Source organism: Panthera leo, chromosome C1 (assembly GCF_018350215.1).
Source record: "Panthera leo isolate Ple1 chromosome C1, P.leo_Ple1_pat1.1, whole genome shotgun sequence".
Lineage (NCBI taxonomy): Eukaryota > Metazoa > Chordata > Mammalia > Carnivora > Felidae > Panthera > Panthera leo.
Window position 1 is genome coordinate 23,244,175 of NC_056686.1, and position 27,161 is coordinate 23,271,335.

General features: G+C 42.2%; 1 protein-coding gene across 1 annotated transcript in view; it reads right to left on the bottom strand.

Moving 5' to 3' along the window:
- PUM1 (pumilio RNA binding family member 1) overlaps nt 1-27,161 on the bottom strand; it is a 133,003-nt gene that overhangs the window by 45,489 nt on the left and 60,353 nt on the right. The window contains 4 exon segments of the mRNA XM_042952319.1: nt 2,874-2,978; nt 4,993-5,086; nt 15,717-15,987; nt 18,016-18,182. Coding sequence (XP_042808253.1) covers nt 2,874-2,978; nt 4,993-5,086; nt 15,717-15,987; nt 18,016-18,182 — 637 coding nt within the window.

Here is a 27,161-nt window from a genome sequence, read left to right on the forward strand (position 1 = left end):
AGGCTGCCCACTGTGAAATATGACATCTGGGTGCAAAATAAAGATGCTGCTGCTTAGAAAAGCTAGGTTACAGTATGAGCAACTTTTTTATAATAAGCAAAAGGGTAATGAAAACCTTTTAACGCCTCAGAACCTGCATAGTCTAAGACACCATACCCAAACTCATCTGACTAGCGTTTACAAAATGGGGTGGTCTTGGACATTTACCGAAAAGAACGAAAGAGGAAACAACAGTGAGACCTTACCTATGCCTTAGTTTCCTCACCTACGAATGGCTATCATAAGGGTGAGGGTGTTGCCACATCCAGGGCGAAAGGTTGGACTGCAACCTGCGATGACAGTCTCCACCAAAAGTCAACAAAACCACCTTCAGCTGTGCGCAGACTGCTGCTACCATCAACTTTTATACGACCCTCTAAGTTCTCTCAACTAGCATTTCTACTGCTGTCCCTGGTCACATGGCCTCTGACTGCATTTAGGAAAATACCCCCAGGGTGCATCATCAATTGAGCTGGGCTCATCAGGATGCCTGCTCCAATTCCTGTGTGACGAACACCCCACACGCGTATGCGGTTTCGTAGTTGAGGTGGTTAACATTTCTGGTTCTGTGTGAAAGAGCTCAAGTCTTTTTCAGTCTGGCTTAGGGATGAATACAACGATCAAGACCCTCATCACAAAACTATGATCTCAAGGAGGACAAGTGTGTCTTCCCTAAAACTAGTTCTTTGTTTCAAATAACATACAGTAAGTTAGCAAAGGAAAGAAAGTACAGAGAAGGCAATTCAAGATAGCACGGGCACTGGACACGACAGTAAAGTGCATGCATGGACTCTGAGTTAGACCTGGTTCAAACCCCAACTGTGTGATATTTAAATAGTGTGACCTTTGAAAAAAGGAGCTCTCTGAGCCCCAAATTCCTAATCTGTAAAATCATCCTCCAACAACTCGTATGAAACAAAAGCACTCGGCATAATGTCTGGCGAATGGTTAATAAGGGCTGAATAAAAATGAATGGTGGTTACGTAGCTCGTTCTGCTAGAAAGAGACTTGTACTACCCCAAAGGTGAGGGGGACAGAGGAACTATACTACATACATATCCATCAAAACACATGCTATTTGCAACAACATGGATGGCACTGGAGGGTATTACGCTAAGTGAAATAAGTTGGTCAGAGAAAGACAGATATCACACGTTTTCACTCATGTGTGGAATTTGAGAAACTTAACAGAAGACCATAGGGGAAGGGAAGGAAAAGTAAGTTACACACAGAGAGGGAGGCAAACCATGAGAGACTCCTAAGTACAGAGAACAAACTGAGGGGTGATGGTGGTGGGAGCTTGGGGGGGTGAGGAAAACGGGCGATGGCATCGCAGAGGGCACTTGTTGAGATGAGCAGTGGCTGTTGTGTGGAAATGATGCATCACGGGACTCTACTCCCGAAGCCAAGACTACACTGTATGTTAGCTAACTTGACAATAAATGATAAAAATAAAAAATAAAATAAAATCAAGATTTGCTCCTGTCTTTCAAACACAACAAAACCACGCTAAAATGTGAATACTAAAAAAAATAAATAAATTCTATACTGTACATTTGAGTTCATAATGGCAAACTGCATGCTAGATAAAAAGTAGACTCTTACAATAATATTTAGTCACAATTAACATGACTTGGAGGGATTTGGAAGACATTTACTTCGTCCTAACACTGAATCCAATCTACCATACACGTGTGACCCCATTATGGTGCCAGCAACTGTGCTACAGAGATAAGTAACAGAAAGGCCTGCTTTTGAAAGAGTTCAATCTTAAGGGGGTTTTAAAACCACTCACTCAAACATCCACCAGCAATGAACACAAAGTAATAAGAAGTAACAGAGAGAAAAATGGGGGAGGGGGTGGTAGCCAAGGAAGGCTTTCTAAGGGGTAACACTGCCAGCCAATGAGATTCCCAAAGAATGGGAGGAGTTTACTATAGAGGACTAAGGAAACCACAGTAGGCAAAGACACAGAGACCTAAACCAGCGTGGTGTCTGCAGCAAGCTAAAATTCATTTAGTGCAGCGAGAATGTGTGGTATGAGCCAGTAATAGCTGATCGGAGAGGCGAAGAAAGTGGTATGCGTGGAGAGATATCTACATACAAGTCATGGCGAGAGAGATCAGATCCCTATACACAGTGGGCTCCAGTCTTCACTAATCCTCAGAATGCCGTGGCAGCTCCTTAAAAATGGTGATTCCAAGGAATAGCACACCACCACCACCACCACCACCACCACCACCACCACCCAGTTAGGCTGGAATAATCAGCCACGTTTAACAGCTGAGGTGTGCTGTTAGGCTGGATAAGACGGAAATCGGTGACGGGTTGCTTAATTAAAGATAATACAGCACGAGAAAAAGAAAAATCAAATCAGTGATGGGTTAAAACTGAAAGGTGAGAAGTTAAAATCGATGTTTAAGATAGTTTTCTAGAACAATCAGGGGGGTGGGGGTGGGAGAGGACATTAGCAATATGTAAGAACAGCTGCTAAAGTCTAGATAAAGAGTATGAGGACCTGGACTATGGCAGACTACAGGCAGTAGGAAGACCTAGGAAAGGGGAGAAATTCCCCAAATACCTACAAGCAAGTGGTGTCTCCATGGATCACAAATGCCTACATAGGAGGCAGCTCATTAACTTGCCTTTGGATTATGCTCGAGTCTGAGGTTACAGCTAAGGAGAGCTATCCAGCTGGCAGGGAAAGAACACCGGAAACCAGGAGAGAAATCTCCACCGGAGACTTGGATTTGGGACCCAGTACAAAGAATGCATGCGGGCCAACACGACTTTTCAGCAGGGGATAAAATCCCACATGCAGCAGAACACCTCACCTAGTGTCGCCGCTGCAGCCAGTCCAGCCGTGTAGGGGTCCGTCCCCGGGGGAGCAGCGCTGATGATGTAGGGATTGGGGACAAACGCAGCGGGCGCTAAACCTGCTGAAAACACACCTGTCAGTAAAAACAAACCCGACTAAAACCGCAACCCTAGCAAATACCCACACAGTTTGGCTACTCAACTCCAGGCTGCAGGTGAGAAAAAGAAAAAAGGACAGATTGAAAGGAAAGAGGGCTCTGAAAAGATGAAATAATCCCTACACTAAAGATTAGGGTGATGTTTATCTCCCGTCTTTTTTTATTTTTATTTTTTACTTTTGCTAACAATTTAAACTGTTACGCAGTTGTAAATTCAGCACAATTTCTCAGACTATTAAAATTATAACAGGCTAAAATAAAGCAATTTAAAAGACTTTGTCATGAGATAGAAAGAATCATTTATTTCCATTTAAAGCAATTTTCCAGGGGCCCCTGGGTGGCTCCGTTGGTTGAGTGTCTGACTTCAGCTCAGGTCATGATCTTGCAGTCGGGCTCACTGCTGTCGGCATAGAGCCCGCCCCTCCCCCACTCACGCTCTTGCTTGCTTGCTCTCTCTCAAAAATAAAGAAACGCTTATAAATAAATAGATAGATATATAGATAGATAGAGGCATCTGGGTGGCTCAGTCAGTTAAGCGTCTGACTCTTGGATTTTGGTTCTGGTCATGATCTCAAGGTTTGTGACTTTGAGACCCACATCAGGCTCTGTGCTAATAGTATGGAGCCTGCTTGGGGAACCTCTCTCCTTCTTTCTCTGCCCTTCCCCTGCTTGTGAGCTCTCTCTCTCTCTCTCTCTCTCTCTCTAGCAAAATAAATAAACAAATTTATTTATTTATTTTAAATATTTTTATTTATTTTTGAGACAGAGCATGAGCAGGGGGAGGGGCAGAGAGAGAGGGAGACACAGAATCTGAAGCAGGCTCCAGGCTCTGAGCTGTCAGCACAGAGCCCGATGCGGGGCTTGAACTCACAGACTGTGAGATCATGACCTGAGCCGAAGTCAGATGCTCAACCGACTGAGCCACCCAGGCGCCCCATAAATTTTTTTTAAAAGTATTTACAAAAAGAAATAAACAAAAATAAAACAATTTCCCAGGGATGCCTAGAGCATTCCACTCTTGATTTTGGCTCAGGTCATGACCCCGGGGTCGTGGGATCGAGCCCCACATCGGGCTCCACACTGAGTATGGAGCGTGCTTAAGCTAAGATTGTATCTTTCCCTCTGCCCCTCTCCCCTACTCGTACTCTCTCTCTAAATTAAAAAAAAAAAAAATTCTGGACAGCTTTTCTCAAAGAAAAATGTATGGGTATTTATTAAGACTAGCATCTACAACTGTAAGTTAAACCAGACCCAGGCAAAGGCCGTTACGCCTTAAGACATTTAGGCTGGAAGCAAGTCTCTCCTTCCACAGCACACCTCAACCCATGATTTCCTTCTATTCTACCATGTCCTTTTGACGCATTAAAAAAAAAATTGTACATGTACTTGTTTACACATATAGCACTTTGTTTCAAAGAGACCTTAAGAAGGTCTGGGTGAGGGGGAGTCTAGGCAATAAAAATATGTACGTCAGAACATTAACCAATGTTACTGGAAAAGGGAAAACCTACTTTAAAAACCAGTCATTAAATGAAAATACTTTTCACGACCATCAATACACGCTGCTTGGAAAATGGACGTATGGGTACTCCCTGCTACTTAAGAAGATGAAAAGTTGATATTTTCACAGTCTAGACGACCCTAACAAGAACAGAACTGTTGTTACGTCATGGATTTCATCCAGTCTTAACCAACAGAGTCCATGCTGGTCACAACTGTCGTTTAGGACTGACTCTGAGTTCTCCGACAGCACAGCGGAGGCAGACCACTCCCCGGACACTAGGCAAGCTTACAAGCCGAAGTCTAGAAGGCTGCCAAAAATCAAGCAGGTGGCTAAAAGACAGGCGGATAAGAGGACGAACGCCTCGGCCATCTACTCCGAGAGCCCTGTCTGCGCTTTGTCCCACCCGGCCTGCGCCGCCGGGGCTCCTGGAGCGGGGGCCACACGCAGGCACGGGAGCCGCGCCCAGGGACCTACCGATGTGAGGCTGGTGAGCCGCCGCCAGTGCGTACTGCTGCTGCTGCGCGGCCGTCAACTGCTGGACGGCGAGCGCGTTAGGTCTTTGGAACAGCTGAAGAAAGAAAAGGATGCGGTGAGGTTAGAGAAACGGTCTCGTGAGACAACTTTAAACCTTCTCTGAATAAAAACTTCGACAAGCTCTTGTTCAGGAATGGCATTTGAAACAAAAGCGTTCTTGTGTTCGATTCCATTCCCACTCCGATGGTATCGTGACGCTTCAGAGTTCTGCTTCCCGGGTCTTTCTTTACCTCCATTCGGTGCACCCAGTTCCCACTCCCCGGGCGAGGTGTCCCCAGAGCACAAACATACATACAAACGACCTAATGGCTGCCAACAGGCCAAGGGTCCTGCCTGATCCCAGGCACACTCACACATTAAAGCTACCACAAAACGACCCACCACACTGCCCCTCGTGCTGTTACCTCTCCTCAGTTCTTCTGAGAACCCCACAGACACTTTGAATTACTCCTCACCTACTCACATTTTGGAAAGGAAAATGAGAAGTGTTCATTTCATCCTTGGCTGCCTCTTCCTGGGGAAATGATATTTACTGGATACCTTTCTCGACTAGTGGCTTATCATAATGATGAAATCGGACAGCTGCCAACTTCTGGGAGCCCTCCAGTTTCCTATTCTTTATGTGTAGGAAATCAAACAACAGAAATATAGCTGCTACTAACAAAGCTTGGATTATGAGCTCAGACCTAGCACGCTTCTTAAATTTTTTTTTTATGTTTGTTTATTTTTGAGAGAGAGAGAGAGAAAGAGAGCGTGTGTGCGTGCATGAACAGGGGAGGGGCACAGAGACAGGTAGACACAGAATCCGAAGCAGGCCCCAAGCTCCGAGCTGTCAGCACAGAGCCCGGCGCGGGGCTCGAACTCACAAACTGCGAGATCATGACCTGAGCCGAAGTCAGACACTTAACCGACCGAGCCACCCAGGCATCCCAGACCTAGCACACTTCTTCATTCCCAAGAAAAGGAAAGGAGTACAAAGACCCTGACACCAAGAATATCCCCAAATTCTACCTTAATACAAAGCCAATCATTCACTCATTCGTTCCACAAACATCAGGAGACAAATAATACCTGCTAGGCACTGTGCGAGGAACTAAGGATACAACACTGACTAAAATGGTCATACATTTCAGTACGAATAGCACTGGTACAAAGAAAGAATTCTGGATTGCCTCGATGTGCCTCCTTCCAAGGAGTCACACTGAAAAGCTTTATTCACTGAAATCAGAGTGCTTATTGAAAGTACCTCCCTACAAAGGAACTTCCCCCTAACTCCTGTTCTTTCTATAGGAGTTTTCAACAACTCAGGTGATATCACTGGATGATATATAACTGACACCATGGATCTTGAATAACAGATTTCCTCATAAAGAGACCTGTTTCAGACATTAAAAGATAATGTCATCCCACCAACTCAGCTTAATTATCGTCAGAATTGGACTTGTAATGTTATCTTAGGTGGTGAAGAGACTTCTATGAGTAGACAATTTTAAATAAAAAGAAAACAAAAGGGGTCCTCTGGGTGGCTCAGTTGGTTAAAGGTCTGACTTCGGCTGGTGCTCTCTCTCTCTCTCAAAATAAATAAACTTAAAAAAAAAAAGGGGGGGGTGAATATTTTGAACATACTGACCAACTTCACCTGTTACCTCTCTTTGTAAAATATTCATCTTTCTAAAGACCAGAGTAAAATTAGCCTTTGTCTTTATAGTATGAAAGTAAATCAAAAGTAACTATGTACAGATTTCAAAAGTAATTGTTTTATTTTCAAAAGTTAAAGAAAAAAGAAATTTCATTATGATGCTGGTAAAAAGACAAGCACGACTTTAACAGGCACTGATTAAATATCAAGTCTTCAAAAGAAATACTGGAATTTATAGACCAACCTATCAAAAGACCTGATCCCTCCAGGAAGGCAGCCAATCAGTACTATCTGGTAACTGGGATCTTGTGATTTTTGCCAGGTTGTTTTTCACATGACTGTCTACCTAAGGATAGTGCCCCAGAGTATTCCTACCAACAGGAGGCAGTTCACCTCAGAGGGGAAGCCAGGAGGGAGAAAACATAATAGCAAAATAGTGCAAAGTTGTTTTTAAATTTTTTACAAGGCTGTAAAAATACCTTATAGCTTCACTTAAATATCTGTGTCTTCAGTGGGTCTCTGGAATCTTCCTAGCCTCAAACCTTTTGAAATATTTGACATCTCAGGCACTGTTCATGCTAGTCTCTTCTGTCTACACTTCTCTGCCCTGCTGTAAACAAAATCATTCATTCAAGAAACATTTTTTGAGCACCCGTTATTAGCAAGGCACCGTAACATGGGGAGCTAGGGAGATAAAGACAGTGTGCTCAGAACAGAACTCTTGAAGTTCTCTTATTAACCAAAAACAGTACTCACTGACATTCCATCTGACTTCTCCTCGCTTCATGTTTTTAACATGACATGTAACTCATTCAATGCTCACGTACCGTATCCATAAATATCCAGCATGTGTAAATACCAACCATTCCGCATGACATTAGTTTGTGATTCTCACCACCATGCAGCCATACTTTGAGGAGGAGAAACTGCCACTTGTAACTAAAAACATCCAGACCCTACAAGAGCTCCCACATACCCTGTGTTTGAGAGTTGATTGATATCTCAGTGATTACGGTGAATAGAGAAGGAATTGTTTTCTTGAGTGCATTTTGCAGTAAACAATTAACAGAAACTATCATCTACAGCAAGCAGATTTTATTATAGCATAGATTACAGCAATTCTGGCACATTCTCTTTATGTAAATGCCCCAATATTAACTGGAAATACAGGGTATTCAAAACAAAATTGGGTAATTGGCAAGTAATGGATTCCAAAGGATCCTGAAAAACTCATACAAATGCCATCTGCTGGGCAAACCACTGAGCTCTGTTAACATTTTCATCATTTTCAGAAAGGAAGCCAATGGTAACTGAGAAACACAATACTGTGAGATTTGGAGAGAATGCTTGTTTTAAGGTTGGTATAATGATAAATGTGCCACTACCGATTACAATTTACTTGGGTAGAATTCTTAAGTTGTTCAAGAGACTAAATGCAAGGGAAAATACATCAAGTATTTCAAGCTCATCAAGGTTCCTAGTAAGAAATATTGAAGGCATAATTTGGGAACCATACGAGCAAGCTGATTTGACTCCCGTCTCTGTCACTACATGACCTTACAAAAGATACCCTGCAGAGTTTTTATTCCAGAAAGGGGCAGTCAGAAACACCCAGCATAGTGTTAAGTGATCAAAGATAGCTATTACTGTCATTATGTTGTTATCAATAACACTTGTTGGCATGAAAACACTGTTACTAGGTTTTCAGAATGCGGAGGAGTAATACCTCAATATCGAGTTGGTGTCTGCAAGATTATCCCTCTGCCCCTCGCAACTAAAAAGCCCTGGCTTTTGGCCAGTTTAAGGCCAAAGCCACAGTGGACAGGGGATAAGAGCGGAGACTCTGGGGCCAGAAAGCCTGGATTTATAGCTCGGCGTCAACACAGACTACGCGACACAGGGCAAGAGAACCTCTCTCTGACTCACTCTCCTCTGGAACAGGGACAACGAAGACAGATCTAAATCATAAGGTTGCCGCAAGTATTAAAATTAACACGTGTAACACACTTGGAACAGTCCTTGATGTATGTTCTCCCTGACGAATGGCAAGAGCACCCCCATACAGACACCCCTTCTGTGAGGCACCTCGAACAGCTCCTCCTCCCGACAAGGCAGCCCAGGACAAGGAAAGCAGAGGTCAAGACTCTTCAGAGTGAATGCGAGAGTCAAAATCCCACTGAGCTCATGAGCACCAAATGCTGTCAACAGCTCACAAAGGTGACAGGACAGAAGAAAAACCTTTTTTGCCTTGTTGTCGAAGAATGCGTTAGCATAGACTCCATGCAGAGAAAACCACGAATGCACAGAATGGGAAGGTGAGGCAAGCCCACGGGTCAAAAGGCTTTGTGTTTCCAGTACTGGATCCAGGAACGACACAGCCCAGAGCTACACACCAGGGCAGAGATGTTCGCATAACTTGTGGTCTCATGACCTGCAGCAACTCAGCCTCTTGAGGTCTTAATTTTCTTCCCTGTAAAAACCTAATGCTTGCTCTGCCCCATGGGGCTGTTGTAAGCGTTCACAGAGAAAGGAGATTCCAAACACTGAAGGTGTTACATCAACGGTGGGACTATTTCTCTTTTAAGAAAAGAGGTTTATCACGGGAGCCAGGCTGTAGTACATAAAATATGTGAAAGTCTGCTACCGTCCGAAGCTTGCAGATCAGAGCCCATTTTCAACCAGGTTATCTGAACAACAATGATGATCGACAATGACTTCTGGTTAAACAACTACATATGCTGCTGAATTTTTTAAGAAAACCTTCTTCACATTTCCTTAGCAGATGAAAAATCAGAGCCCAAAATAATCTCTAAACAAGGTGGAAAAAACAAAACGTCCTTCCACCAAGTCAGTAAGTATCTTTCAAGAAAACTCATATAAAATTTCAGCAAAGAATAAAGGCAAGCTTCAACTGGTCAGCCTGCCAGCGAAAGGCAGTGTTTACCAGGGACTACACACAACAATGAAAAATAGTCTTCCTCACTTGTGAACTGAAAGGAAAGCTGAGAATATTAAAGACCTGTATGAAAACTATGCACAAACTTGGCTTCAGAAGATGACATCTAATCAGTATGGCACTTTTAAAAGCAATGCGTGCCAGCTTCCTCCCCCTTGCGCCTAGGGCTGTGAAGGAACAAATCTGTACTTCAATTATGATTTTCAGAGTATGGTTTCTTTGCTGAAATTCATGCTTACCAGGAAGCAAACCACAAGAGACTCTTCATGATAGAAAACAAACTGGAGGTTGCTGGAGGGAAGGGGGTGGGAGGTGGGCTAAATGGGTGATGAGTATTAAGGAGGGCGACGTATGGAGCACTGGGTGTTCTAAGGAAGTGATGACTCACTAAATTTTACTCCTGAACCCAATATTGCACTGTATGTCAACTCACTAGAAATTTAAATACACATTTGGACAGAAATTAAACACTTTTAAAGTAAAATTCATGCTTAACAGGTTAAGGGTTTTAGCACATCAGTATACAATTTTGTAAAACATACTGCATTAGGCTATTTTTAGATTAACTGAATTCTAAATAAAGAACATCAGCAATTAATCTGGTTGATCTATAATGATGTGATCCTGGCTTTGGTTTCTGCTACACAGCATTAAAAGATAATGTAACCTAGCAGTAAGTTTCTAAAATATACTTAGGGAAATATAAATACTTGTATGGCTCTTCATTAAAATAAACAAGTTCGCTCAAGTATCATAACACAAAATGGTACAAACACATTATAATTAACTGGTCACTGGTTATAATGTTGATTGTTCACATACAATTAAAGAGAAGACAATGAGGGAAAAGTGAGGGGAAAAAGGGAGAATATTCCAGAGATATCAATGAACATTTCAAACCACCCTACATTAGGGGTACTTAAATCCCAGATCTCTGTACTTGGCATAGGTAAAATTATCCTCATGTTCATGAAATTTACCATGTCCTTCAATTATGACCACAGGCAACAAACCATATTAACATGAGCAATACACTTGTGTGACTTCATCATCAACAGAAGTCAAATACGTTTCATGCTCCTTTACGACCACTAGATATCTCACAGCGGCGTTCATGCTCATCATGAAAACTAGTACATATTTCTGCTGCATGCATCGTATGATAAAGCAGATACATCTTGAATTTGTTAAGTATTTCTGTAACTATTTCTGTATCACTGGTTCCTTTGTAAACCTATCTATACTACATATCACTCACACAATTCAGCCCACAGATCTCATCTAACTGCTAAGGGGTTCATGGCACAAAAAAAGGAATACTTGCTCTGAATAAACCTTAGGTTAAGTTTATGATTTACAATGACTAGACAAGTAACTTAACTATCCAAAACCCAAAGTACCCCTAAGTACCATTAAGTGTGTAATGAACTGAACAAAAATTACCTTTCCTATATCTTCAGGCTGTTCTCTACTATGTATCTCCATAGAAGCTGATACGAACAGTTTTATGAAACCAATTTACACACCAAATTCAAGTCGGGAATAAAAGAAAATAGGACACAAGAAGGAATTGTTTATTTTGTCAATTTCCAAGCCAGATCCCATCACAAAATCACAAATAAAGGAACTCAAAACTAAAGACAGCCTCTGATCCCCATTTAAGAAAGCCAACATAAAAGAGCAGAATGTGTGGAAAAACATGTATTACAGCAGATCTCTGGTTCAAACCTCACAATCATCAATACCGTCTGGGACTCAGGCCTGGTTCTCAAGGCCTCTGAGACCTGGACTCGCCAAATGAACCACCCATCTGCTGTTCCCCGTAAGTATACCTTCTCCTGTTGGCAGCCTATGACCACACCACACCCATCTCGTCTCCATACCTCTGCTCTTTTAATTATGGCAATACACACCGCACCTTTCAAGTTAGGGGTACACAACCTTGATCTCCATGGAGCCCTCCCCTGGTCTGACAGCATTCCTGACCAACCAATTTAGCATGTACAGTTCCTCAACTGCCCCACATGGTTCCACGTATCATGGTCTTACTATGAGCACCAGCTCTGTTCACTACAAGCAGAACCCAGCTTCCCAGAAGGACACGATCGTCAATAATTAAGATTAATACGGGTAAAAGAAGGTCTAAAACTGCTACTGAACCAACACTCAACACAAAAAACTAAACCGTGATAATTAAGTCATTCCTTCTTAGAAATGTCTTGTCGTTGTCAATAAGGCTGCACAGCAAAGCAGGTAAGAGAACACAACACTATGCAATCTCACAAGTCACTTTTTTTCAACTTCACCCACCTCCTTGGATGACTACATTATCTACTAAACATGTACCTGTTAATTTCTAGTATTAAGCCTTTATGTTTTACTATTTCCTCCCATGGAATTTTCATTCTTTTCCTGATATAAACAAGTCTTGCAAGGTACAGCTCAAGATCTACCTCTTCCATAAGTCCTTCCTTCCCCAGAATAGAGTATGCTCTCCCTTGTCTAAGCTTCTAGGACATTGGCATGACCTAGACTTGTCATCGAGTACTTCCCTGCACTATTTAAATGACCAAATGAGTCACAACAACTAAATGGAGAGCTGTGGGTGGGGGGAGCCCATCTCATTCATGAAAGATACGCTCCACTACAAGCGAGAACAAAAAAACGAGAAAAGAAAGTCATAATCCACAATCCACAAATCTGCGATCTCCCTGAAGTTATCCACAAAACTAGACTGCAGAAGAATTACGTACGTTTTCTGATCAGATGGCAACAGAGGGCTGTGACCCTAAAAAGGAGGTAATTTCCTAGGTATGATAAAGGTCTAGTTACGTACATGAGGCACAAGCTTAATGGGCTAGATCTAAAGGACTCGCTTATTAGAATACAAGCAGGGCCTCAAAGAGGGGCCTCCAGATCTCTGAGAAGGCTAGTTCCAGATTTTAGTTTGGGGAAGTATATTTAATATGGGGGATATTCTGAGACACTATAATAGGGATATGAGAGAAGTTTCCTGAAAACCTGGTCTGCTAAAGCCAATCAGAAGACACAGAAGAACAAGACCCAGGGCTTATCTTCAAGGAGTTTACAACCTAGCAAGGACCATGAAACAAGAAATCATAACACAAGGCAGAACATCATGATTCTTTTTCTTCAGGGAAGCACAGAGCACCACCGAGTTCAAAGGAGACAGATAATACAACTTACTGATCTGGAAACCAAGAAAGTTAGCAGCACTGGACCTTCAAGAATGACAACAATTTAAATTAGTGGAGGGGCGCCTGGGAGGCTCAGTCAGTTGAGCCTCCAACTTTGGTTCAGGTCATGATCTTACAGTTTGTGGGTTCAAGCCCCACAGTGGGCTTTGCACTCACAGCTCAGAGCCACCTTCAGATTCTGTGTCTCCCTCTCTCTCTCTCTCTGCCCCTCCTCTGCTTGTTCTCTAACAAAAATAAATAAACATTAACAATTTTTAAGAATAAATAAAAATAAATTAGCAGAAAGGGAAACAGGAATGAAATGTAATGGAAAGTAAGAGTAAGAAATATTCGGGGCGCCTGGGTGGCTCAGTCGGTTAAGCATCTGACTTCAGCTCAGGTCATGATCTCACGGTTCGTGGGTTCGAGCCCCGCGTTGGGCTCTGGGCTGACAGCTCGGAGCCTGGAGCCTGCTTCAGATTCAGTGTCTCTCTCTCTGTCTCTCTCTCTCTGCACCTCCCCTGCTCACTCTGTCTCTCAAAAATAAATAAATGTTAAAAAATTTTAAAAAATAACAATAAATATTGGAGGGATAAAACAGAAGATCAAACACCAATTTCCAGCAGAAAAGAGATCCTATCTTCTTAACAGCTCGTCCTGCCTCTATGCAGGAGACATTTGGAGGAGGGTAAGGGTCTTGAAAATAGTTAGAGGAGTCCTGGCCCAACAGTTCCAGGGCATGCTATTAGGGCGCCTGCTACAAGACTGTGTAAAAGAATCTATGCAGAAAAGTAGGGACTGTGGGCCCGTGGGATAAAACAACCATGACCACATCACATGATGGTGGTTCACCTATGGAACAATATGCCTCTATGTTGCCTCAACCAAGACGTGCACGGGAAGCCAAAAGCCAACAACAGTTTCATTTTCAAAACAGTAACGTTCACTTTCAAAATTACTGAAATGGGAAGTGTAAAGGCATCCCAGGTTTCATAAATCTGAGTGGGTGCTATCTTTAATGGAATCATGTTAACTGCTTAGAAGTTTGCAAACGGACATCATCTATTCAAGTTCTAATAATTATCCAGCCTCTTAAAACGTCGGTCAAATTAGTTCGAAACCAGAGATCAATACATCGAAAGAGAATCCCAACTCTGATTATGAAGCAAAAAACAATTAAATCAAAGAGCATCAGATTTTCCTTCACAAGCAGAGGGTCAGACTGAATTAGATGGGGAATGGGAAGCTAAGCACCAAAACTGGCCAGAGTTGTAACGGTTGCTGGGGAAGTTCAGACCAAAGAAGACAAGAGTAAAAGGAAGATTCAGATAAAACTTCTTGACATAACAAGTTAAAGAACTCTGATTAGAAGTAGCTTACACTCACAAACCTCAATTTAGACACGGAACTACCACACTCCTCTCCTAAGCTGAGCCAGCTGAGGTCTATGTGGTAGCAGTGTCCCCCTACATTTGCTGATGTGGCACAGATTTTAAGTCTAATCTACCTTCAGCACCTGAATTCAGCAATTTCTGGCTTCACTCAAAACGGCTGTTTTGAGGAGCCACTGTGAAAGGGTCAAAGAGTGAAAGAAGAGAAAAAGCACAAAGAGTCATTCTTACGAAGAGGTGGCGTATTTATTGGGAACCACAGGGAGAGTGGTGGACACTTAACAGCTCACTCTCTCCGGAAAAAAGAGTGTGTTAATTAAGCCCAATAGTTCCATCTGATACGAGCAGAGCACATGTATCACATCATCCCTTAAAGGGATTTCCTTTTGTAAACTTCATATGATTAACTTTATTATCCAGTTGTCTATCAATCAAAATTCATTTAAAATCAACTATTTGTGACAATAACAAAGGGACAGTATGATACACTGATCTCCAAAGACCACATGCATAAGCCAATTTCCCCTACAGATGTAGAATTTCTAAACTTCGAAATGAAAATTTAACCTTTCAAGCCTAGAGGTTTGTATTTATGCTCCAGTCCAAAACTAATGAATATCAGAAATTCGCGGCCCGTCAAAGTGCTTCCAGCCACAAGAGAGAACTTGTGGTACCTGACAAGATGGGGAAGCCACCTACCCCCTTTTATAATTTAGACAGTTAGTGGCTTTTTGTTTTTTAATTGAACAGAAGGATCAGTAAACCCCAGAGTTAGTCACACCGTGTGTTCAAACCCAGAAGGCACACATACAGTATTTTCTAAGGAATTATGAAGAAAAGAAAGAGCCAAGTCATTTCACTGTAGATTTTACACTGAGTGATTTGTGTTTTCCCCCAATCCTATTTTAAACTCTGGTGAATTTCACTGTAGATTTTACACGGAGTGATTTGTGTTTTCCCCCAATCCTATTTTAAACTCTGGTGAACGGCAGCAGGTATGTCTGTCATCTATAGTTGCTCACTTAATTAAAAGACATGACTAATACGATGACCTGGCACTGGACTCCTGCCAGCAGCAGGTAACAGAGTTTACTATTTTAAAAACAAAACAAACCAACGGCATCACAGTTACATTAATCTTCAGAGAGACTAGTTTCAGCACCCGAGAGGGTTGTGTCACGAGAGGCGCCACTACCTCACCCACTCGCCGGGCCTTGGTGGGACAGAGGAGCCAAAGGAAGGACATGTGGAGCAGAGTGATCTCTTGCCAATAATCTCAGCATGGGAATCGGCTTCTTGCGGGGAAGATACAGAGGCTTTTGTGGGCCCACGTCACCGTCGGGGTAAGGAGGGCTGCCTATCGGTAGCCTGAAATAATGCCACCCTCCTCCCACCCCCCACCCCCCGCCCCATTCTTAAGTCACGTGAATCACGCGTTGGCTGGAGGGGAGTAGAGAGAGTGACAGAGACACACACAGTACCTGTTGTTGAGAATTGTAGTCAAAAAGTCCCACAGTTGCTGCTGCTGAGTCCACAGGTACCTGCGTGCCTGAATAATCAAACTGCAGAGGCTCCATGCCCACATGTTCCATGGGGTCCAAAGGGACACTCTGGGACTCCATGTTGGAGAAATCCTCCACAGGCTTGGCACCATTGGTGCTGGTCAGCTGGGCTAAGCCCTCAGAACCATTCTGGTTTGGACCCAGAAGATCCACTTCATTAGCAGAGTTCTGGCAATTACCAGGGGTACGGCTAAACAGAGAAAGTAAAGGGCATTAAACCTTATTTTGAGCGGGGGAGGGACACTACAGCAACCCAAGTTTAAGGACAAGGTCCTTGAGCAGTTTACTGTCAATAGCACTTAACACTATTTCTACAAAACAACCAGAGACACTTTACGGTATTTACGTGTCATACCCCATAAAACGACCCTTCTATTCCTTGTCTTCCCACCACAACCCACCCCGTAAATCCACATTAACCACTAAGAATTTAAAATCTCTTTAACCAAAGGGCCCAGATTTGAGGAATAATGAATGAACTGGAAAAAAACGCTACCTGTGGCATCCATGAAAACAAGATCCAAAATGTGGGTAGTAAACCATGCCCCCCCCCCCCAAAACAACACCTACTCTTTAAACAGAGACCCAACGGAAAAAGTAGCTTCTAGGGGGAAATTCCATAAATGAGAACGATTCTATTAAGAAAAACTTTTTTATAGGTGAAAAAAAATTTTAAGCATTATCTGGGTACTACTCATCAGTGCTAAGACTGTCCCCCATTTTCCCCTTCTAAGCAACCAGAAGAAGCAAACCATTACAAAACAGTACACGATAAATTCATTATCTAGGATATGCCCCTGCTGAGGAGACAATTCTAAGAATTGTAAGTAATACGAGGGTATAATTTATCATCCAAACCAGGATACTCCTAAGAGCAAGAAAAGGGCACTATTAATAAATATTCCAGACATGGTATAAACGGGTAGTGTCTTGGGTGGCCCAGGATACATGGTCTCCCTATATAAAAGGATTGAGGACCGTGTTATTCTGAATCAGACTAATATAAAACAACATTACATTCTAGTAAGGGGAGCATAGCCAGTGAGTACATTCTGTGCCCTACATCCCTAAAAGAAACCCTATAGCTGGTACGAATTAAAGCTACTGTGTGTTCCCTCTCACACACATGCCCTACCACCACCCGGCCAGAAGTCGACTATACCAAACCTTGCTACAGGCTGCCTGAGAATCAGGAGAGAAAGGCTATCCACTTCACCCGAAAGACCTTAGGTAAGTGGTTATTACTCTGTGCCTCAAACTTCCTCCAAAGACTATAATTCTTTACACTCACAAGATTAAAAAATTAGATTAGGAATACTAAACAACTGAATCGTGTTCTACAAACGATGGTCCAAAATGAATTTTAATTCTGGCTGTGGTAGAAATTAGGATCAGAGATAGATGTGTGTGTATTTAGACACACATACATTAGCTTTAGACTAACATTTAAATTATTCAAAATTAAATTCTCTACCTGTACATCAACCACTAAGGATTTTGAAAAGGATGCACCACCACTAAAGGTTACCTATGTAAGTGAAGAATACTGCCAAATGTACAAGACAGATACACAATATTATCTGAATAGCGTGTACATTAAATTACAGGGTAAAACCTACAAATCAATCATGACCAGAGATGGAATGAGAGGCATCCATGGAAGGGATACAATTAAGAACAAGTCACATAAGCTACATCTCTGGGTCTTCAAAATGAGGGAGATGACACTGACCCACCTACCTCAAAGGGAGCTTATGAGTCTCAAATGATCTAATGCGTAAGTTCTCAACCGCTTCCCTCCACACTAACAAGCCAGAGAGCTAGGACACACTTCCATTAGTGACCACGGTTACTCCCAAGATAGTGATTTGGGAGAAACTTGGGGAAAGTCCCAAGGAACCCACCACTCCCCCCCCCCCCACCCAGGTGATTTTGTTATTTGTGAACCACTGCAATGATAAGGATAGAATCCTTCTGCAAATAATAGAGTCCTATGCGAATGCAAAAAACCTGTTCTGGCAAAGCACCAGGCATTGACAGCTCTTAAAAGTTCCACTTTACCAGTAAATTTAGAATCTTTGTGGTATGGCCTACACTAGACCCAATTCTCAAAAAGGACAGTTAAGGAAGGAAAAAGAAAACTAAAATCAAAATAAAGCTAATCAAAACAAAAGCCCACAGCCCCCATTCAAAAATCAGAAGTGTAAAACATACAAACCTAAAATCTTTGACGTCTGCGTCAATCCCATTCTGCACTGGTAAACCATTGGTCTTGTCCATCACATCACCCTCCTCCTTCAAATCTCCTAGCTTATCTCCATCAAAGGTACCCTTGTTCTTCTTTTCACCTTTGTCGTTTTCATCACTGTCTGCATCCCTTGGGCCCTGTTTAAAAAATAGCTTCAGCTTCACTAATCATCATCAACTAATAATAGCGGGCAACCACTGTGGACACCAGACTACACTAGATGCTAATTACAACAGGATAGTGTCCGGGCCCTTTCAAGACAGTACAATCTAATTAACAGACAACATAGAGGCAGGAACACTGCAGAAAGTCTTGCCAAATGGGGGAGACAGACATACAATTATGTTACAGAGTTTAGAACGGTCTTACCATGCCCAGTGCCCCACCATCCCGTTTTCTCTTTTCTACCCAAAGCCCAGCCACAATTTTACATCTCTTGGTCCCACTTCTCGACTTCCAATTCTAATTCCATATAACAGGATGACTCCTAATAAGCCCCAGGTGTGGCAGCTCACAGTCTAGTTAGAAGGTGTTGCGCCTAAGAAAAGAATTTCCTGCTATGCCACTGCCTGTGTAAACTCCCTCGCTTCTGAATACTGTGCTAAGTGTGGTCTGACATCAGTCCAATTCAATCACCTTACCCTTTAACTCGAGACATGTGCCCTGCCAATCAATGTGCACCACTACCCCCTCCGCTCCACAATAGTTCTCAGGGCTGACTGCATCGATAATTCACCAATCATCCTTCACTTCATTTTTTTGTTTTAATCCTTCAAAACATGTTCAATCTAAGTGTGAAAGTCTTTCACCAAAAGAAAGTACTCTGAGAAGTGCTCATCTGTTGTCTCACCCTCTGCCTGTCCCACAGCAGATTATGAGACTATGAGGGAGCACCTACAGCTGGATCGCTGGTGCAGCACACTTGACCTCTGAAGTGTTTCAAGCTACAAAGACTGGAAGACTGGACCTAAAAGAACTGTCTTGGTGCCACGCACACCGATGCCTTATCTTCTAAGGGAATTAAGTCTGTCTCCTCTTATCAACAATCCTAAATTAAGACCAGGACATAGAAAGCAAATGTGCCTTGATTTCCAAAAGGAAATGAAGATTTGGTAGAGTGACTTGACATGGTTCACAGAGCTTTGCAGAATCTTACCGAACGGTAAGTAACCTTTCCTTTTATAAAACTGGAGAGGCAACCTTGCTTGTTGTCCTCACCACCGACTTCTAGTCAAAGGAAGAAACAAATACACCTGGCCCAAATTAAAGCTCCTGGCAAAAGGCAAGAGCCAATGAGAAAAAGAGGAGCTGCTTTACAGCATTTCCAGTCATCACAACCACATTTTGGGGGTGGGGGTGTGTCAATAATGGAGGCCGGAGCAGCAGACGCTCCGTTGTGAACAGGCAAGACCCACGAATGCAAAATACACACACGCTCTCAGGCGAGTTCCTGGAGAACTCTGGCCCAGAGAGGATAACTCACGAATCCCGACATTCTTAGAGCTTTCACCTGCCAGTCACAGCCCATTTGACTTTCAAATTCATTCTCGGTTCAAGACACAGAAAAACATTTCACGGCTAATATGAACCAAGGAACACAAGAAGGAACATAGAAAGGATATACAACTTCATACTCATGTGGCATCAAGACGGTAAACTACCGTTTTGGCAGCCACCGAGATGGGACTTTCACAGGAGAATCTTCGAAGTGTAAGACTGTTACAGGTTCAAAAGGAGCGAACGAACAACAGCCAATTCAGTGCCACAGGGAGATCCCAGAGCAGGGATGGGAATACGATAGGATTCTAAAGACACATCTTCCAAAATGTCCAGAAACAATACTTCCCTCCTACTGCAAAGGTCAAACTGACAGAAACCGTGTATTCATTTTCCTATCCCCAGTACTGAATACAGTGCCTGGCAGAAGTTAAAAAAAGTATGACAAAGGAAACTGAAATGACCAAAAAGTCCTGCAAAACTGAACTACTACTACCGTAAGAAGGACCTTCCCACTGTCTTTATCGTAAGAGTCCAGGAGATAGTGACACGGTCTGGATAACAAACTCTACCTGTATGTGACACCATTAATGTCCAATAACAAGAGTATTAGAAGGATGATCCCACTGACACAACTAAGTAATCTTCCAGAAATCTACAAATCAAGTTCCTGGCTCAGAAGGAACAGTTCGGCTCCTATGTCTCACATGCAGCTCAAAGGTCTGGTGGCCAAATAGGGAGAAAATGGGATAAAGAAGTAGTGGCAAGTTTCACCAACAAGCAAGAAACCTGGTGACGAGAGATTCGCTCTCACCAAATCAACTCTGCATTTTCTTTCCTCGGTGACACTTTAGAAGGGCTTGCTGAGAAGCTGTTGGGCCTATCTCTAAGCCAACTGCCAGGGCCTGAAAACAGTCACTGATACTTAACTTACTCGATTATATTGCCAAGGGCTAGATTTTCAAAGGAATCCCTAGAATGGGCCATTTCTCAACAATATTGTACAGTCTATTCATATAAATTATAGATACCTGGTTTTCTGCTCTGATTAGGCTATTAATTCCTCAGAATAGTAGGTTCCTTCGATTTGAAGGTGGGGGACCCAAGAGAGGCTTCTATTCCTTGATCTGGATGGTCACTGGGTGTATTCGTTTTATAGAAACACATAAAGATGAACATATATGACTTATATGCTTTTTAGCACTTGGGTCACATTTCAGTAAAAAGTTTACTCAAGGAACACCTGGGTGGCTCAGTCAGTTAAGTGTCCAACTCTTGGTTTCGGCTCAGGTCATGATCTTGGGTTCAAGCCCCACATCAGGCTCCACATTGACAGCGAGGGGGCTGCTTGGGATTCTTTCTCTCTCCCTCTCCCTCTGCCCCTCCCCTGCTCGTGTTCTCTCTCAAAACATATAAGTGAACTTAAAAAAAAAAAAAGTTTACTCAAGAGAAAAAGTTCAGTACATCAACGATAGCCCTAAATAAAAATGGCTCACAAGTCTGATTTCTGAATGATACCAAGAGCACAAGTGGGAAGACTTTTTGTCAAAAGTCTGCTATTAAAAGAGAATACAGGGTTCAGGATCATAAAAATGTTCTCTTAGGAATATAAACACTCTAGAGAGAGTAAAACAGGGGTAGAAATGGGATGGTACATTTTATGAGATTTTTAATTAATATTTAAGATAAGGGTATATTCATAGCTATATGGTCTTTAAGAAAGACCTAATCCAGGAGCACCTGGATGGCTCAGTAGGTCGAATGTCCTCAGTAGGTTGATTTCAGCTCAGGTCATGGTCCAGGGTCGTGGGATCAAGCCCCACAGTGGGCTCTGTGCTGAGCGTGGAGTCTACTTAAGATTCTTTCTCTCTCTGCCCCTCTCCTCAGCTCGCAAGGCCCTCTCTCAGGAAAGGAAGGGGAAGGGGATGGGGAAGGGGATGGGGAAGGGGAAGAGAAGGAAGAAGTAATGCAGAGGAAGGAAGGAAGGAAGGAAGGAAGGAAGGAAGGAAGGAAGGAAGGAAGGACTAATCCAGATTGCACAAAACCTACATTCTATCTCGACTGCTAACACTTAACTGGTCACAGGACTTTGGACAGGTCATGAAAACCGAGTCTTCATTTTCTCATCTACAGAACAGGGATAATTTTATTATAACAGAACAGTTATAAAATGATGCATATGCAAAAGGTCTGTGAAGTATAAATCATTTTACACTACAGTACTATGATAATTAGTAAAAGCTATTCACTGGGATGGTATTTCTTAAGTAACATTATTCATGATATCAAGATTAAAACTCTTAAATGCCCCAATTAAGCGGTTTAACTCTAATATAAGTATACAGCCAATCTAGCCCTCCCAGGGACACTCATTTTCACAGTGCAGTGGCTGTATGGCTAACGTTGAACATCACAATCTTTTTAAAATTTACAAGTGTCTGGGCTCTCACCCAGAGATTCTGATTTAATTGGTCTGCAGAAGCTCCCACAAGTATTATAAAAAGCTTCTCCTCCAGCAACTCTAATAAGCACTCACAAATGAGAACCACTGTAATTAAGTCCAACATAAGCATCATAAAGGCAGGGTTTTTGTTTGGCTGTTTTGGTCACATAATAGTACCGGAAAAAGTCTATTATCTAAATAAACGAAAAAACAAAGAAGGATTAATAGCATCCTTTTATTGTGGGCTTCCTTTGAATGAATGTTAACTTAAACCTGTAGTATTCAAATATAGGATTCAATGAGTGCTCAAAATGCACGTAGCCAAGCCCAATCGAAATCTCAAGAGTGCGGCCAAGAAGGGTTCTGAGAGATCCCCCGCCCACACAGAGGCGGAAGACTGTGTTCCACTAGTAGATAAAGAACTGACAGAAGAGCAGGCAGAGAGAAGAACTTTATGTCGTGCAGATCAGAATCCATCCATTTATGGCTCAGCTTTGTCAAAAGCCTCACATAACAGGAGGAATATTTCAGGAGAATACCTATTAATTCTGAATGAGTCAGAGAAATGAGAATTTAATTTCTTCTCTTACTGCAGTGATCGTTCCACAACGCTCCATGGGGCAAGTCACATTCAATGAGATTAGTAATGTTCCGCCCTTCTTTCCAAAAAAGAGCATTCTACATAACCGAAATTAGAACAAAGTTTGAATCCAGGCCCTACCACTTTCCTTCTAAGCCTCATTTTTTGCATCTATAAACTCACAGGGACAACAGTATCTACCTCAAATGGTTGTTTCAATGCTTAAATAAGGCAATACATAAAAGTGCGACTCTTTCAAAAAAAAATTCTTCAAAGTACTTTATTCCATTTTCACATCTTTTCCCCAATGCCTTTTTCAGACACATCCACCCCCACCTCCCAAAGCTTCAAAAGTCCTAGACATCTTATGTTTCCCCATCCCCTGGGAAAAAACTTATAGCTCTAATCGTTAGACCCTTTGTACCACGGATTTTCTTGAGATATGTATGCAGAATCGAGCCACCACCAACTACTACGTTTCATCAAATCGATTTATAAAACATACCATCATTTTATGTGCTAACAAGGAAATACTGGCAATTAAACTGTGATACACTATCATTTTCAAGTTGCATTCCAATTTCAAAATGAATAAGGTGGGGAGGTGTACACTTTAGAAACAGTGGAACACAGAATATACACTGCGCATGTGATCACCTAATTCCTGGTGTGCAAAAAGGTAAGAAGAGTATTCTCTGCGTAGTAGCCACCAGATCCAGGAGGGGGGAAAAAACATATTATCTTGACCATGCAGAATGGTATTTGTTGTTATTACAGAGATGAAAACACAACAAAACCATTTTCTAAAAGGTGGCTGTTGGTTTTTTAACTTTTTATCTAGTCCGTATTTAAAAGCTTGACATTGATAGTAGAGCATGCAGATTTCCTGTTCAAGAGAAGTTCAAATCTAAAGGGGCTCCACCAGGGGCGCCTGGGTGGCTCAGTCGGTTAAGCATCCGACTTCGGCTCAGGTCATGATCTCGCTGTTCATGGGTTTGAGCCCCGCGTCGGGCTCTGTGCTGACAGCTTAGAGCCCAGAGCCTGCTTCAGATTCTGTGTCTGCCTTTCTGGATTTGATCCATGGCCTCCTGGTAATTTAATCCTCCAAGAAAATTACGCATTTGTCAAACTTTAGTGTGCATGCAAATCACCTGAGGATCCTGTCAATTAATAAGCAGGTTTTGATTCCATAGGTCTGGGGTAGGTCTGGGGTAAGTTCCCAGGTCGTGAGAATGCTACTGGCCCGTGGACTTGGTGGAGCAAGATTCTGTAAGGTTTACAAAGCATCTTCATATAGATTACACATCCATACAAATGAGACTTTGTGGGTTTTTAATTACTCCATTTTGCAGATGAGAAAATTAAGGTTCAGTTGAAATTCAAACCCCTGACTTCTAACTGCATTACACTACACATAATTTTTAAACAAAATCAATTAAGTAGCACTGGTTACCTAAAACAAATGCAGCGAACACTAGAAAAGCCAGTTAAAAGTTTTGTGACCCAAAGGAACTGCCATGAGCGTGCACACGTCCTCCAGGTCAGAAAGCCGCCAGTCTCTACACACAAGTAGAAAGGCCGGCCCAAGGTATTTTTTCCTAAAGATCTTTCTTCTGCAAGGTTGAGGTGGTCTTCACCTCAGCTGAAGTTTAAGTAGTCTTCTCATTTCCCTAGGCACCATAAACCAGAAATGTAGAAATTATAACCCACTCTGCTGACTAGCTAGGCTTCAATCTATTTGAAGATCAGCTGGTATTTCAAAGGCCAACAGTGAGGTCCTTCGATGGGATATTTCACACAGTAGCCTCACAATACGGTAGTCACGTATGATTTTGTAACCACTCTGAACCATGCTCTTGGGGGGACGCAGGGGAGGAAGGCCGTCTTATTCCAGGGGTAAATAAAATAAAGGATACGAAAAGACTCATCTCTGACTTAACTGGTATTCTGAGCTTCCCTATTATCCTGAAACCTGCTACCCTGGTTTTTGATTCATACGTGGAATACTACCAAAATTTTACAGTGGGTGCTAAGAATAAAATACTGCTGTGGGATTCTTACCGTCAGCCTGAAAGTACAGAAGCCAAAACTACTCAACTGAGTCCATCTGTACAATCAAGATGAACTTCAGAAAGCTCAGGCAAGTTAGACAAAGAGTTAAATACCTTCATTCAAGCTGTAACCAAGAAACAAACTTAGTGAAAATGGAAAACCACTGTAGAATGAGTAGATTACTTTAGTTCTAAACTACCCTTAGCAAAAAGTTAGTCAGAGTCTGGGTTATCTGTTGTCAGTATCCAGAAATAGCCCCTTGGTACCTGCTTTGAGGTCTACATTTATTATGCCATCAAAGATGAGGTTTTCAGCTCTTAGAATTAAAATGGAGTCTCCCCACGGCCTACTGGAGGTCCGGTCACCCAAAAAGTAAAAATATCTGAGCGCTCTGACCCATAAGCCACCAACTACCACTCAGAATAATTGTCTACAAAGCAGCTCTTCTCTGAACTCAACACTTTCAATGACAGACGAAATTAAAAGAAGAAGAAGAAGAAGAAGAAGAAGAAGAAGAAGAAGAAGAAGAAGAAAGAAAAAAGGAAAAAGGAAAAAGGAAAAAGAAAAAAGAAAAAAGAAAAAAGAAAAAAGGTTCACCTTTTTGCATGCATTCTATGACAACCAAAAAGTGACTCAGGTTTCCATTACCAGAGCTTTGGTCGAATGTCGTCTAACAAACAGGCAGAGCAAAGCCAGGTCATGAAGCTGATAAAAGTAGTTCACTGCTTCTCGGGCCTCCATTCACCAAGAGACTGGATATACAATGTGGTAGCCTGATGTCACTGATCAGTCCTCTGTATCACCCTTGACTCAAGTCAAATACGGGATAGTATTTCATTACCCACAATCAGTTTTTTCTGAGAAGAAGTTGAAACACATCTGGAGAAGTTTTATTTATCTTTATGCAAATCTCAGAGGCTCAGTAAATTATCTGAGAGTTCAATTTTCTGACCTCTATATCCTGAGGTCTTAAACTGCTCTGGTGACAATACTGTACAATGGCTGAAAATTACCAATCTCTCAAGACAACTCAGGACGGAAGCCACCTTCACAAAATCCAACACAAGACAATGATGCAGAAGATACTGCTTTGTCATAAGATTAACGGAGGGAATAAATGCTTAAAAGAGAGAAGCAGGCAAAAATCGCAGTAATTCAGTCCCAGTGTTTTATCTGTCTCCTGATTCCAATTATTTTTCTACCTGCTTCCAAACTTTACAGTAACCCAGGCATGTGCCTCCTGGCTAATACCCAAGAATTAGAAACTGGGCACACACATGATAGAGAATTTATGGCAGGAGGCATACAGGATCCAGTTCACCACACTAACAACTTATCTATGCGCAATACCAACCTTTCTCCTACGATAAATAACTAAATAAAAGTTATACACAGAAATTAGCAGGCAACGCTTCCTGGGAAATCTGTGCTCGTGAGACAGGGAAAGTGTGAGGGCAGAAGAAGAGGTGAACCGGGGATAGGTGAACGAAGAGAAGAAGTAACACCATCCTTCCCACGGGACAAGAAGGAAACGATCATTTTGCCCAAACCCATTCCTCACATCCAAGGGTAGATCTTATTTTTCCCAAGTAGTCTCTTGGGAAGGTTCAAATAAAGAAGGCGCTTCCTACCTGATCCACAAGCCACTAAACCTGACCTATGTCTTTGCAAGGTCAAAAGACCCAGAAGCGATCGGGTCAGCTTTGGAATGACCAGGACTTAAGACTCAAGACAAAAGCCGCAGTTTAGTCCCTTCATCACCCTAAGGGTTTTTATAAAAATAAAAGATCCTCTTCTGGCTAAATTCCTCACATCAAATTTCTAGGTGTGAAGCTGGGAGAAATCCAGAACATCCTCTTATAGGAGTTCATTTTTTCTGGCTTTTCTGTAGAATTAAGAGCTCCAGCCACATGGCAAGTGTCAATGTTAGCTGAAGCATCATCTTTGACATGCCTAGAATAAAGCTAACTCCACGTGGATTCTGGGTACTTTAAATGTCACCTGTTCTCTTCACACCAACCACGTCAACAATCATTCATTTCATGTCCACTAACATACTGAAGAATTGTACTTGACACACAAGGAAGCTTCACCAAAAACGATACCCTACTACTCTAAAGAAGTTTCAAGTGGAATGAGGAAAAGAGGACCAAGCCTCTGATACCCAGCAACAGATACATGGCAATAAAAATACTGATCATAAATGCTGTAAGGTAAAGTGAGATCGTTATGGAGGCAAAATTATTAACAGGATTTGGGGAAAAGACGGTCTTTTATAAGACTGCCAAAAACAGTATTAGCCAAAAAAGACTTCACAGAGAAAGGATTCTGAAAACATACAAAGCAAGTCGAGTCAGAAGGAAAGGAGGGAAAACAGATTCAGGCTGCCTTTCATGACCTTCCTGGCTGTGACACGGAATATAAAACCAGTCACAGAACACATTTGAGGAAGACTCAAATGGAAATTCAAGGTAAGACTTCTAGATCTAGAAAGTTGATGACAAGAAAGAACCAGTTTTGAGAAAGAAAGGCTACCAAAGATGC